Below are 15,472 nucleotides of genomic sequence, written 5' to 3'. Positions count from 1 at the left end.
GTAAGACTGGTACGGGAGGAGATTCCTACAGGCAAAAGACCACTCGGACGTCCCAGAATGCGATGGAGGGATAACATCCAAGCAGATCTTCGGAAAATAAAGATTCCATTTGACCCTAGGTTGATGGAAGACCGAACAAATTGGAAAAAATTTGTACAGTCAGCCAGGACCCACCCAGGGTTGTAGCGCTACCTGATGATGATGATGATGATTTCTTATACACTCATTGATACGTCTGTGTATCGTTTTGATAAGAGCTGCTTAAGTTTGTGGAGGATGTTACAAATTCAAGAGTCTGCGACCTGTCATGCCCCAGCCATAATCAATTGGAGACAGATCAGGCGATCGTGGCGGTCAAGATAAATGGTTGATGGGATGTTGATCCCTGAAGTATAACCAACATTTTCAGGCAACATGCGGACTGGCATTGACATGCTGAAAAATCATGTTTTAGACATGGAATAAGATTAGGCTTCATTAGTTCTTGAATATAGCGTCAGGCTGTCGTTATATTACCTCTGATGAAAATTAGTGGTGATCTGCTACCATAACCAATAGCAATTCATACCATAAAACTTACACGGTATGGCTCGAGTAGTACTGTCTCTTATCTATAAGTCTTAATGGGTTATCTTGTAGCTCCCTAGACCCTCTGTGATGCACAGAACCTCCCGCTCGGTATCCTTGGTCTTCCTGTGTCTATGCTCGTTCGTTATGTAGTATACTGCGTACGGATCTGTTGGTCTCTCTCTCAAATTCACTTAGCTGGCATACTTGACAAATTCTACGCACTCTAGTTATTTTGAGCAACAAAAAACTAGTTAGAAACCAGTTTCAGCTTGTGCTGTTCCAACTGCTGGTGCTGATGCAACCGTGCTTTTCCGCTACCTAGATAACAAAATAGTGCGAGTGCAATCGGTTTCAGACCGTAGTTTTAAACCAGTTTAACCGTGCGTGGGCGCTGGATCTGACTTTATGATTGTAAATAACTTCTAAAGAACATTTTGTAATTTTAATTCCAAAAAAATATATTTACTGTTTTACTCAACAACATTGGGAACAACATTGCATACATTACATTTTGAACTCGTATATACTTTTCATTTCTGATTGGCTAAGATTAAAGAATCTCTAATACATGATGAGTATTTTTAACGTACTGCACTGTAATTTTATAATAGGTTTCCATCTTTCTCAACTACAGTATTTTAGTTGGCTGTAAATGTTGCTTTTAAGATAAATATTTTAAAGATTAATTGCAATTGCATAAATACTTAAGAAAAGTTGCGGTAGAAACATCAGGATTTACAGTTTACAAGAGAATCACTTTAAAACAATTACCATATCCGACCATATATGGTCAATGAGGATTATATGGCTAGATTTATTGAATGTTGGTATTTATTGATGTAAGAGAGTTGATCATTCCAATGCGGCAAATTTCGTACATTTAAATTTAAACAACCTGTAAAATGTACATATAAATTACAAACCAGAGATAAAGTGGTAGTATTATAGAAATTCTTCTTATAAGACATAATATATTTGTTTTAATGGAACTTTTGAACCAGTGTTAGTTTTACATACATTCTTTGTTTCAAGCAACAAATATGCTGAGCAAAATCGAATCGCCGATTTTTCTGTACATATATAAAGCACTAAGTTTGTGTGAGATAAATCATGTGATAACATTGTAATGGTATCAGACTCTTCAGACAGTGATATTACAAACTATTGGTAACTATCCACTGGATCATTTATCAAATTTAATTATTTTTAATATTGCAAAATTATCTAAAAGACATTAGGATAATAGTTATGTACTTTACTGTGGGTTAAATACTACTGATAGTAAGTGGAAGCGAAATGGTCAATTAAATGGTCAAAAAGACACGCAGCATGTTAAAAGTTACACAAATTTGCAGCTTTATTTTCTGTTCTCAGATATATTAGAAGGGAGGGAAAAATAGACATCAAAGTATAATAAAGGGATTCCGAAGATATAAAAAAATCATTACTTTTCTTACTAAAATCCATTCCTACTAAAATTGATTATAGAATCCATTCTTACTAAAAACCATAAATCATATCAACTTTAATTAGAACAAAGTGCATCTCTCCTTCATAATCCGAATAAAATTCAACCACAGTCTTTTCCTAGAGTATCTTCTGCACCAAATGGAGAACAGTTTTAGGAATACCACGAGAAAGACCGAAAACAATATGGGAGATCCATATAATTGCGGGCCTTAAGAAGATGGGTGTTAATGCGGACTAATTCCGGCAATCACTCCGCTAGGAGTGTAGATTCTATGATAATGATCTTCATAAGACAAGAATCTACAAGACTCTTTTCTGTTTATGCAATACTAAAACTATCGAAGATATACTCCACGTATACAAATCTGGCGATTCTACACCTAGAACTGTTGTATCAAGGCGATATCGAATCCTCCCATATCAACAGTAATTTATGACAGAGAGAGCTCCGTGAGTATGGTCGTCTCTCTGCTCGTTCTCGTCACATTTTTTTTGTGTACACGAACAAGGACGAAATGTTGTCAAGTACGTCAGTGTGTCCATATAGTGCCAATCCTATAATCCTCCAGAATTCGGGAGTTCTCTGGGGCGTAAGCAAAACCTTTCCTTCTGTGTCACGCATTCCATAGACACGATTGTATTACATCTTGGGATTGGAGAACGCCGATCCCCAAGAGGGACATGTGTGGATATCTGGTGATTTGCTGATTGCGTATGGTGTAGATGTTGTAGCCCTAGGTCGCCCTATGCCATGTTCTCAGTTTATCCGCAGATATCTATGTGGTTATACCTTATTCGCCCCTATTTTATGGTTTTACATACCAATATGACATTCCCTATTAGCCATTGACTGCAAAGGCGAAGAGAGAAAATTTTAAAATTTGAGGTTAACCCTCTCACTGCGTCAAATAAATGCATACCCCTGACCAATTCAATTCAAGGAGAAGAGAGGAAACTAAAATTTGTGGTTTAACGTTTTCACTGCGCTAATAGTTTTTTTTTTAAACTAACCGCGATACTTTTATTCAAAAGCTTATTAGAAAAGATTTATTATGGGCGCCACTGGTTCTAACTTATAACTTACAACGTCCATGCACATGTTTATATGGAAGTTTTGTTAATTTCTTAAATGATCGTTTTGAAAACCGGTTCAGGTATGCAATTACACTTCAGGAATATTTAGAATTGAATTTTTTTTATTATTTATAAGGACCAGTTTTTTTCTTGAATGTCATCTCGATGTACTTATTGATAAGCCAGATCATTAAACAGTGTTAAATACTGACAACATTTCCTGAACCAGTTTGGGACCCGATATTAAAGATTGGAATCGTTGATCTTTTTATACATATTAGCGAAGAATTTTATCAATGGGTACTTGGTGTAAAACAATTAATAACAAATTACAAAAAAAAAAATAAAGAAAAACTAACATATGTATTTATATTGGTTTTATTTCTACTGGTTCAACACCTTTATGGATGGATCACTGGAAAGTGTTATAGTAGGGGAGAAAAGTATGCTAAATTTGCAGTTACTCGAGCGTTATGGGGACCTATTGGGTTGTGAAAACTAGGTCCTAAAATAAAAAAAAGTTAAATTTTTCATTTTAGTGGAGACTTTCCATTTTTTAATTTAATTTTCCATTTCCAACCATTGTTTTTTCCGGTTATAGCGCCATCTATCCATAATTCGAAAAAATGTCTCGAATAAAAGTTGCTTATTTTTACGTAAAGGATCCAAATCTACAATAAAAATTGGGGTCTCTTATTTAAAATTTTAAAGTAACCCTCCACTCCACCTCCGTGGGGGTTGTGTTTGGGGCCATTCGATAGATTTTTGAAAAATATTGAATACGTGTATTTTGCAGTTTTTCGATCTCATGTTCATGTCGCGAAATATCGCAGGGTTCGTATTTAAAATTTTAAATTTACCCCCATCCCTCTCCATGGGGGGTCGTGTTTGGCATCATTCGATAGATTCTTGAAAAATATTGCAACACGTATTTTTTAGTGTTTCGATCTGATGTGCATTTCGCGAAATATTCGCTTTTTTATGTGAAAATTTGTGACTCAGCCATTTCCTTACGCCCCGCTCAAATCGTCAGATTTTTTAAATAAACACTCTTTTCCATATATTTGACTTACCTTATCTTAATCTGACGATTTCTAGTTTTATAAGGATAAATTTTTTTTCGGACCCCCTTTAACGAAATCCCGTGTATTAACATCCAAAATAAGATAGATGTTCATTTCCATCTACAGGGCACAAGGCTTCTCCCCATGTGATAATCTGATGCGCTCGAGTAACTGCAAAAAACCCCGCTTGGGCTCCCTTACCATTAGGAAAAACAAGGTTATTAAGATGGAAAAATAATATTGTTACTAGATACCCAATTTTTATATAATGTTACATATTTTTATATATTTGTAGATAATTTTACTTTTTTGTTGACTTTTTTTTAACAAAAAAAACGGTTTTTTTTAAATTTTTTACTTAGGGTCCAGACAGACGGTGATCTGTCCTATCCTCCGATCATCATCATCATCATCATCAACAATCAGCCAATCGTCTCCACTGCTGGTCATAGGCCTCCCTAAGTTCTTTCCAGTTTTCTCTACACTGAACTGCATGTAGTAAGTTTTCCGCTACTCTTTTTATGTCGTCGGTCCATCTAGTTGGTGGCCGTCCTCGGCTTCTTTTATAGTTTATGTGCCTCAATTGTTATGTGCCTCCATATAATTTATGTGCCTCCATCATGTCTTCTAGCTAAGTGGCCTGCCCAGTTCCACTTAAGCGTCGTGATTTTTTCGTTAACGTTTGAGCCCCTGATCTTTGCCTGATTTGTTGGTTTGTTATGTGGTCTGGAAGGCTCACGTTCAGCATGGCACGTTCTATGGCTTGTTGTGTAACTCTGAGTTTATTCGCGGATTTTTGCGTCAGTGCTAAAGACTCTGCTCAATACCAAAAATTTTCAATAGTTATATTTCCGCTCATTACGAGATTTTTATAAGTTTAGTTTTCTCAAAATTTATTTTATCCTCCAATAGAAGGGAAAAATAACAAGTACATCAGCGGAAGAGATTTCTACATAATTTTTTACATTGATTTTAAATATTTGATTAAAAAATCTCATTTTAGTGATATTATCTAAATATTTGAATATCTTTGAAGCAATATTGATGACGATGACTACTAGCCGTATAATATGTATTTTTTTTTTTTATTAAGAAAAAGTCGCATCCACCTAATGGTTATTAGCGACGGAACAATACATAGGTTAAACAAAAATGTGGTACAATATAAGTATAGTACAATGGTAAGGTTACATGCATTATCTACAAAAACTTGTTATATTTTATTGAATACACCAACTGTTTTTAAAAAGTCAATTAAATTTTTGGTTCTTTATTATTGGCACCCAGAACAGACATATTTGATACGATATTAAAATCAATACGTTCTTGTGTATATTTTTGGCATTCAATGTTTGACAGTTACTTGTGTGTTACACGTTACACGATTCACAAATAGGTGGTTCAGATCTTGAGAACAAATATGAGTAAGTAAGCCTGGTATGGCTTAGTCGTAGGCGGTTGAAAACTGCTTGCCCATAACAACTTTTATAAACTGTTTTGACTCTTTTTACTGTGTCTTTAATTGGTCTAAGTGTTAAATTTGAGTTTTGCCATTCATCGAGCCAGTCATTTAACACATATTGTTTTAACAACACTTTCAAGTCTTTAGGGGCATATTGTAATACCGTTTCTGAATCCGCACCAGTCGCTGCACTACGCGCACTTGAGTCTGCATCTTCATTTCCAAGGAGTCCAAATGAAGTTGACTATTCTACCATTTTGTTGAGATAAGTGAAACTCCAACGACTGCGGGAAAGTCGAAATAAGTGGTACTAAAATTGCAACTCCCTCACTTGCGCGAGCTGTGTTAGTTCGGTCTTTACGAAAGCATGTAAAATGTATTTGCGAATATGGGTTAGAAGATACAGGATTAGTTTCCTGTAGACATATAATTTCGGGACAGTGTTCTGATTGAATGATATTGAGCATTGGTAAGCGATGGAAAAGCCCATCAACATTCCACTGTAAAATTGAGTTGAATGTTATGTTTCAGTTGAAGAGAGTTCACTCTCAGTAGTAGCTTCTTCACCGAGAAAACGTAGCAGTAGGGTTTTTAGCCTTGTAAAACGATATTTTGTGGCTCTGTCTGGAATATATTGATAAGAGACGGTAAGCAAATTTACGAGACCAAGGAAATCAGATGTGAATTCTTTAACAATTTCAATAGGAGATTGGCTGCCTTGAATATTTTCAATAAGCATCATTAATTGGTCATAGCTTAAAATGGACGGTGTTGATTGTTTACTTAGATATGATTCAAGTGATTCGGGGATAGGTAATGAGCGTTTAGGTTTTTTATTCTTTTGAGTTTTTGTTTTATGAGGCTGAGCAGGAAGAAGAAATGTTTGATTATCAACGACATTTTCAACAGGTGGAGATAATGTTTCCTCTATGGTTCGTTTGGTGGAGGGACAGGGTGATTCTTTCGTGATCGCTAGTGAAGTCTGTGAAATTATCTCTATATTTTCGGCTGTAGCAGAAGATTCCAGTGGAGTATTTTCGTTAGTCTTTAAATCTTGGGTTGCTTCAGAAACGGGCTGTATAATTTCCACTGATGTAGAGTTAGAGGTGTTTGGTATGGATACTTGTGGAAATATTTCGGTATTTTTATTTTGATCATTATTAGAAGTTTGGTCTACTTGATTACCAGCATTGGTAGGAGAGTCAGAAGATTGAACAGTAGGGGGAGTTAAGGGTCCTGAAGGCTGAGAAGAAGAATTTTTATTGCTTGGACAGTTACTAGCAATGTGATTTATTTGTTTACATATATAGCATGTCATACTATCCTGCGAAATGAATATTCTATAATTAGTATTATCATAATTCAGAAGAATTGAATCTGGGATCGTCATGTTATGCGGACTAATAAACACTTGCCTTCTAAAACTTTTTATATGGCTATATTCTGGAAGAGAGGCACTGATCTTTAGGAAAGTGATTGGAGAAACTAAGTTTAGGCCGAGATGTTTTAATTCTTGGATGATTACTTTGGAGAAACTAAGTTTAGGCCGAGATGTTTTAATTCTTGGATGATTACTTCGTGTGGGATACTTGGACAAACATTTGATAGCACTATTCTTTCTGCAGGCGTTATGAGCCTTCTGGCCCTGACTGTTTCTCCATTTACCTGTATAGAACCATAGTTTGTCATAAAATCCTCAACAGCTTGCTTGCTACTTAAATACATGCATATTCGATTATTAGATAGGCGAGACGAGAATAAGATATTTTTGGGATTTATTAAATTACCTAAAGAAATAAGATAATCTTGCAGTGGTGTATTATTAATAGCGCTAAAAAGTATTGCGTTTTCTTTTCCTGGGAAGAAATTTTGCTGTGAAGCTGCGGTAGAATAAGATTTATTCGCTGGGACATCCTGTACAGTAACATCTGATGACATATTGATAATTTATTTACGGTACTACCGAAACTAATTACTTTCGTTTCCCGCAAAAAACAAAACTGGTAAATTGTTTATAATCCATAAACCTGTGTCTGTTTACAATAACTGGTGTAGTATACAGGAATATAAACTAACAAAACTGGTTTAAATACGCAAATATACGATTAAATAATGTATGTAGTATAAAACTTACAGTTTAAAGTTAGTTTGATCACTTTAACAATAATTAAAAACTGGTAGTTTCACTGGTAATAGACAAAATATCAAGCGCCGAGACACTACGTGTTTACAGCTCATTAACTTTTTCGGTACTCCTATAATATGTATTTGATATTACTACTTCTTACTAATTAATCATATATACCTATTAAAAAACTTATTTAATACTTATTATTTTTGTTGCAGTGTTGGAGGAGGCGCCAATGGTATTTTTACAAGAAGACTTGATTTCAGTTCATTTAACGCTCTTCCAAAGAATAAGCTGAACTCCTATCAAATAAAGGTAAGTTATTTCTACATAATATTACGAGTTTTCCATAATATTTGTTTTACACGAAGTGAAACGTTAATATCCCATACAACTTGCCATCCTCATATACGTATTTCGTGCTTTTGTCTTCATCAGATGCGACTCGCAAAGATTCCTGACCATTGAAAGTGATATAATGACTTGTTGAGTTAGTATTTCCGATGTTCCCTCATTTCTCTCCATCCTGTCTGTCGCATTCTAAGACAATGTGGTCCGTATATCTTGTCAGGTTCTACCTGTACATATTTTACTTCTGACCCTTTTCCTGTTTGACCCTTCTGAAGCTTTTCCAAAACATATCTTCGAAAAAGGTGCCTTAAATAGTATATTATTTGTTCCGTTACTTGCCTTCGTATTGACATTCATTCTTCAAACCACCAGCCTTTCTAAGTAACCATCTGTTAAACAACAGCATTCTGCAATATAAAGTAAAACTGAGAAAACCAAGCTGCTCACGAGTATGGCAGCAGCTTTATGGCTTTTGTCTATTTTAATTGCTGCTTCGTCTTTATTTTGGAGTATATCAAACTGCTTCATGTTTGAAATGAAGAAACATGAAAGAAAGTCGAAATATACTATAAGAAATACAAACCAAAATTTTAACAATAAAAACAAAACTTCGTCATTTTATATTACATATCTGAACTTCTGAACTAGAAAAGTATTTTTCTGCATGAGACTGTCAGACGTCAATGCTTTGTCCATACATAAAATGATCCCTTGTAACTTACTCTCCTACTAAAGTAAATTTTGACAGTTTTAAGTTTGGTACTTTCTCAAGATCTAATAAAAAATTTTGGTCTTGGTAAAAGGTATATTATTTTAAAAAGCCCTATAGGGCTACAAACATCGAACAGAACGTTTTCGCTCTAAAAAGAGCATCATCAGTGTTGCCTAAAATAAGTATAACCATATTAATTATCAAAATGTTGAACTTAAAGTGATGACCAAGGTAGAATCAAAGTTTGGTTATACTTACAAGAACATGGTGAGCCAACCAAAAAATACGAAGGTCAAAGCCTTTCAAAAATGGACTAAAAGTCACATCAAAATGCTAACATAGCAAATTCCAAAGGATGGATATAATCCCTAAGGATATGGCCCTAGGATAACATATGACTCCCACACGTTGTAAGTGGGTCAAAGGTAACAAATTAGGTCATTATAGTCATTTGTTACCTTTGACCCACTTACAACGTGTGGGAGTCATATGTTATCCTAGGGCCATATCCTTAGGGATTATATCCATCCTTTGGAATTTGCTATGTTAGCATTTTGATGTGACTTTTAGTCCATTTTTGAAAGGCTTTGACCTTCGTATTTTTTGGTTGGCTCACCATGTTCTTGTAAGTATAACCAAACTTTGATTCTACCTTGGTCATCACTTTAAGTTCAACATTTTGATAATTAATATGGTTATACTTATTTTAGGCAACACTGATGATGCTCTTTTTAGAGCGAAAACGTTCTGTTCGATGTTTGTAGCCCTATAGGGCTTTTTAAAATAATATACCTTTTACCAAGACCAAAATTTTTTATTAAATTTTACTTGTAATTAATGGTATACAGCCAGCTACAGGAAATTCTTCCTAGTGGATTCTCAAGATCATTTATTATTCAAGATGCCTTTTGAGGCTTATCCACTGATGTGGTGTGTTTAATTTAATTTTTAAATCTCTAGCTCATACAGAATATATGATAGAAGAAGGTTGAATGCTTGAATATATATGAAATTTATTGAAATAAAAGGAGATATCGAGCACCTAGTTTATTAAATATTACCCAAGTATAGTTTCGCTCTTAGAGTATCATCAGGGGCGTTTCATTAATTAAATCAGGAAGATATCCTATTAGAATGTAACATTTGATTGGTGGAAGTAATGGCAAATTTAGCAAATAACATTTAACACACACTGGACAAAGGTCAAAACAGATTAAACAAATAAAATTTATTCGCATTTAATGCGAGTACTACATTTGGATCTCAGATATGAAGGAACGGAGGAACGCCCCTGATGATGCTCTAGGAGCGAAAGTATACCTACTTGGGCAAGAGTTAATAAAAGAGGTGCTTGATATTTGCCTTTTATTTCAATAAATTACAAACAGAATAGTTTATGTACATATAGATTTACTGTTTTAAATGATTTAAAGTCAACTTAATTAACATATTAACATATAGAAACGAATTAATAAATTCAGAGTTGTGCAACCGACTACAAATGAACAGCCTCCTTTTATCATGTCGTTTATCACTATTCCGTACTAATAAAAATAACGTAATAGGAGCAAAACAAATAAATCACTGTAACAATAAAACTATTATAATCAAATAGTGAATTAATTAACAACCTTAAAACTAATAATTATTCCTGTGAATATATTATTTATACTCGTATACGTTATGGGTTTGTGAAATGTAGTTAATTGCGTTTGAGGTTATTTGGTATAATAAGCAAATTGATAGTTTTGTAATATAATCGTTTTTCACGAAATAAAAAATAACTATCAAGTTCATTGTTATTACATATTATAATTAATTAACTAATTAGTACATATAATTAGTAGAAATAAATACCCATGTAGTTATACGCTGTGAGCTCGTACGTAGAGGGGATATTTATAAATTCGCGAGCGCCAGTAGTGACAAGTCTGTAACCTTTACCGGAAATTTGACATAAATGTCAAAGTGATTAATTTAAAATTAAAATTAAAAATATAAATTATTAAAAAAATTAGTTGGTCAAAGCTGTGGTATATATTTTTACCTTAAATATACTTACGTTTTAAATACTGAATTTAAGTTTTTTTTAATGTTCCGTAATATGTAATTATAAATTAATCTATTAATCTTAGCGCCATCTACACGATTATTGTGAAAGTATCCGAAGTAAGAAATTCATATTTTATCAATAAAACGTCAAAATGATTAGCAAAATCTTAAAAAAATCGATTACAATTTAAAAATTACCGGTGAAAGTTGAATTAGTAGTCCGCTAGGAGCGACACCAGCGAAGCTCAGAGCGTATACGAACGATATTTAAAATAGCAAATATTATGGACTATGGTGTTACTTTTTTTGCCAACGTTTGAATCGAAAATGAATAGTTGTTTTTACAATCTAAATGGGATTACGATATACTGATGACACGTTAATAATTAATAAAAGTTATTACAGCCAATATAACCTATAGTAAATCAATAGTCTGAGAGAAGTTATTGAGAAATATAATAATTAACGTTTTGATAAATGCGTGAATAATAATAATTACAATAAACTAAAAACACAATTGTTACAACTTTTGTAAAATATCAAAAAAACATATTTCTTTCTTAATACTGCTCTGTATTAATATAATATATGCTTTTTCTCATGAGGATCTTTCAGTGCGTCACAGTTTTCGATTTCTTTCTAACGCATTAAATTGCATGTGACAGAAAAAAACGCACGTCGCTGATTATATTTCGTCGGTGACATTTATAACATTTATTCTAGTTGTCAATAGATGGCGCTATAATCGAAAAAAACATTATTTACTAATTATATAATATATCTAATCGAATATCTACGATATCTACAAATCAAAGAAAATACGATTTTATAAATGCAATAAACTCAATTGATTTGTTTTTATGCCAAATTGCAAATAAAATGTGACAACTGTCAGATTTAACTAAAATGTCATGTTAGAATAAATGTTATAAATGTGTATTATCACGGACTTACCTTTTCTTCTATCATATGTGACGCACTGAAAAACGCTCATGAAAATAAGCATATAAAATATATTAATATAATATACAGTGATGAGCGCGCTTATAACCGGCAAAATAGCATAAAAGATGGAAAACGTATTAAGTTTTGAGATAAAAAGAAATAGAACTAGTTGAGCTGGGAAATTTAGCGATATTAACGTATTAATTTACATTATATTGATTGTTTCCCACCTTTAGACGTATCTGACAAGTTTAGCAAATACCACTGTCACAGTGACAGTTTTCGTTGACATATTCCTCTGATACGTGTAAAGCTGGGAAACAATCAATGTAATGTAAATAAAAAGGTTACAGACGCTAAATTTCCAAGCTCGATTAGTTTCATTTCATTTTATCTCACAACTTAATACGTTTTCCATCTTTTGTGCTATTTTGCCGGTTATTAGCACGCTCATCACTGTATAATATATAATACTACGATTATAATCTGTACAATTTATAAGACTCTACAAATTAAAGAACATAGCTTTTTATAAAAAATGCTATAAACACAATTGATTTGTTTCATACCAAATTGCAAAATAATGTACAGCAATAATAGTCCAGGGTAATAAGGATTTTCTCAGGACACTCAAATATCCAGGTAGCTGACTACTTTTTTAGTTATTGTAGACCTATAGGAAGAAAACCTACCTGTTTCCTGCCTAGAGTTCGCGTCCGTTTTTTAATTATTAACAATTTAGTGCAAAAATCGAGATTTTTTCGATTTTTTGCACTCCATTCAAAAACTAAATAGGTGACATAAAATTACAAAATTCAGTTTTTTAGAACATTGAAAAACCTTCAAAATGCCGATTTTTTAAAGTTAAAAAGTTAATTTGTTGCTACGCAAACTGCAAAATAAGTGAAAATCGTTATTTGTTAATAACTTTTACTAAAACTACCTTAGAACTTTAGTGTTTCACCCAAAGTTGTATATTGGGGTACTTAACAAACTCTCGAAATTTAAGACTGATCCATTAATTAGTTTAAGAGTTATTCTATTTGTTTATCCCAGAGACCTTTATTTTGCAATAAGATAAGACAGAAAATAATGAAGATAGAGCAATTCTGAGTATGCCAAATGAAAGTAGAAGAGTGATAGTATTAATATGTATTAAAAAAAGACAAAAAAAATGATTAACATAGTCAAAAATCCTAATGCCAAATTTTTAAAATTTTGTAGTTTATAAACATTTAGAATAACCTTAAAAATGTTGTCCGTAGAAACAATCTTTTTGTATATTCGAAAAGATAGTATTTTAACACGAATTTTCAAATTAAAAAATTTAGCCTGGGCTAATTTGGGACAAAGTTAGCCATATGTTTTTTTAATTCACTGCTAATTTTTTTATAATAATTAAATAATCTCATTAATGCCATTTTAAAGAAGGGGATTTGTATTTTTTCTTAACAAATTTTCACAAACATTATACCTTCACAGCACCCTCTACGATTTTTCAAAAATGTAGTGCAAACGATTACTAGGGGGAACCTACAAAAATCCAGCTAGTTAAAATACCGAAAAAGCAATTTCAAACGAATATAATTTGCTGTATATCCGGATCAACTCAATGGATTTTGATCTTTCTTTTTTTAATTGGTATGTAATTTTTACGCACATTACAAATATGCAATGTGTTTATGAATTTATTAATTACTAATTTGTTTAAACAATTCTTGAAAAAATATTTTTTTACAAAAATCTATTTTTTTAATCATAGTATCATTAATGATCACAGAAAAAGTTAAAGTTCACTTTAATAAATAAATTATTTTTATTAGATACTTATTTAATGAAGATAATTTATTTATTAAAGTATACCTTAAATTTCTATGACTAATAGGGATAGTATGATTAAAATCATGGATTTTTGGGAAAAATTATTTTTTCAAAAATTGTTTAAACAAATTAGACTGTTTATTAATTAATAATTGTCTAGACAAATTACACATTTGTAATGTACAGAAAAATTACATATGAATTAAAAAAAGAGCGATCAAAATATATTCAGTGCATCCGGAGATATAGAAAATGATAGTAGTTTTAAGTTGCTTTTTTTAGTTTTTGAACTCGTGCATTTGTCGGCTCCCAGCTGCCCCTTCACTTATCACGACTAGTCACCAGTTAAACTACATTTTTAAAAATTCGTGTAAAATACCAGCTTTGGTACCGGGGGTCTGGGGTCAATTTTTAAAAATTAGGGTTACAATGGTGAGTTTTAAGGCACTTTTCACACACTATTTAGTGCCATAAATACATTCAAAACTTATCGTTATTAAAGTATTATTAAAGTCAGTACCGATTCCTACACATTTCTTCGGATCCAAGTGCAGTTCTACCAACAAGTTAATTACTATTTTCCCCAATGCTTCTCCTGTAAGACCTTGTTCTTCCCTTCTTTCTTAATTTTCACTAATTATTTCTATGTTCTCATAAGCGTCAATGAACTTCACAAAGTCTTCACGAATGTTATTATTCTGTATGTATCTCAAATTTAGAGAAAGCTGTTTCAGGTGGGATACGTCGGCGTCGGTCGTTTCGTCAAATATGACAATAATAATTTACACTTTGAACCTGATTCATTATTTGTTTAATTATTTCTTCACCACAACATGTTATCAATTGATTTGACTGGTGCTACTAATGTATCTTGCTCGAGAAGATGCTGTGGATAGGTGTTGCTTAAGAGTCTTTTCTCCTGATGCGATTTTAAACCTTAACACTTCCCTTCATTGCTAGGTCCAGCATCTTCGTCCAGAAGCAGAAGCCCATCATCACGATGACCTCTTAGAGGAATATTTTGTCGATTTAAGAACACTGTAGACTCTACTCTTGGTCGTAGTCTTTCTCTATTTTCTTGTACTCGTATCTGTTTAGACCTCTGAGAGTCTATCTGGTTAATGACTGACTTTTGCGGGTTGCGATAACTTTGTAGAAAATCCAGGCCAACCTGAACGCACTCCTTATGGTATGATGTTTTTTCATGGGTTTTTATGGCTCCGTCTTTGCCCATGAGTTTCTCGAAAGATGTTAAAGGTTTCGGGACAAGGCTGTGATCCCTTTATTGTGACCATATTTTTCATTACAGAAATAAAACGCAATACTTGTAAAACAATCCCTTTTGACTGCGCGAAAGTATCCACAAACTCCTTTGTTCTAAGTGCTGGTGATCCAAGTAACGCTTCATTTCTTTTTTATTCTTTTTGTGTACAGAATATGGAAATTGATACTATTTTGATACTGCCAAGGTCGTTTCAACAATTGGCACTTTGTAAAATTATCAACATTTGGTTTATAAAATGTCCTATGCCATTCTGGAAGCTTCCGTTACTGCTTTTGTTCAATTCTAGTCCAGAAAACACATTTATCCCCTGTTTTATACATAAATATGTGTTTGAAACTAAGAACATTTAAACTGCAAATATTTAAATTTAAATTTTTTTAAAGTCTCGGGAGGGCCCATGGCCCCCTCCCTGGATCCGCCCTTGCTATAAATGCATCGATAGTTGGAACCACACCCTTTTACTGTACAAAAAAAAACCGGTCGAGCCAAACTTAGTTAGGTCACGGTCATGATATTTCTTTTTTATTTGTCGCAGCTT

The 15,472-nt window shown here is 33.0% G+C and overlaps 1 protein-coding gene across 1 annotated transcript in view; it reads left to right on the top strand.

The window, feature by feature from the left end:
• Positions 1-15,472, top strand: part of LOC114325591 (protein rtoA-like) — a 96,399-nt gene that overhangs the window by 37,690 nt on the left and 43,237 nt on the right. The window contains exon 2 of the mRNA XM_028273689.2: positions 7,987-8,083. Within this exon, the coding sequence (XP_028129490.2) occupies positions 7,987-8,083 (97 nt within the window). The remainder of the gene's footprint in view (positions 1-7,986; positions 8,084-15,472) is intronic.

The sequence above is a fragment of the Diabrotica virgifera genome, chromosome 7 (genome assembly GCF_917563875.1).
Source record: "Diabrotica virgifera virgifera chromosome 7, PGI_DIABVI_V3a".
Taxonomy (NCBI): Eukaryota; Metazoa; Arthropoda; class Insecta; order Coleoptera; family Chrysomelidae; genus Diabrotica; species Diabrotica virgifera.
This window is presented reverse-complemented; position numbering and strand designations above follow the sequence as displayed.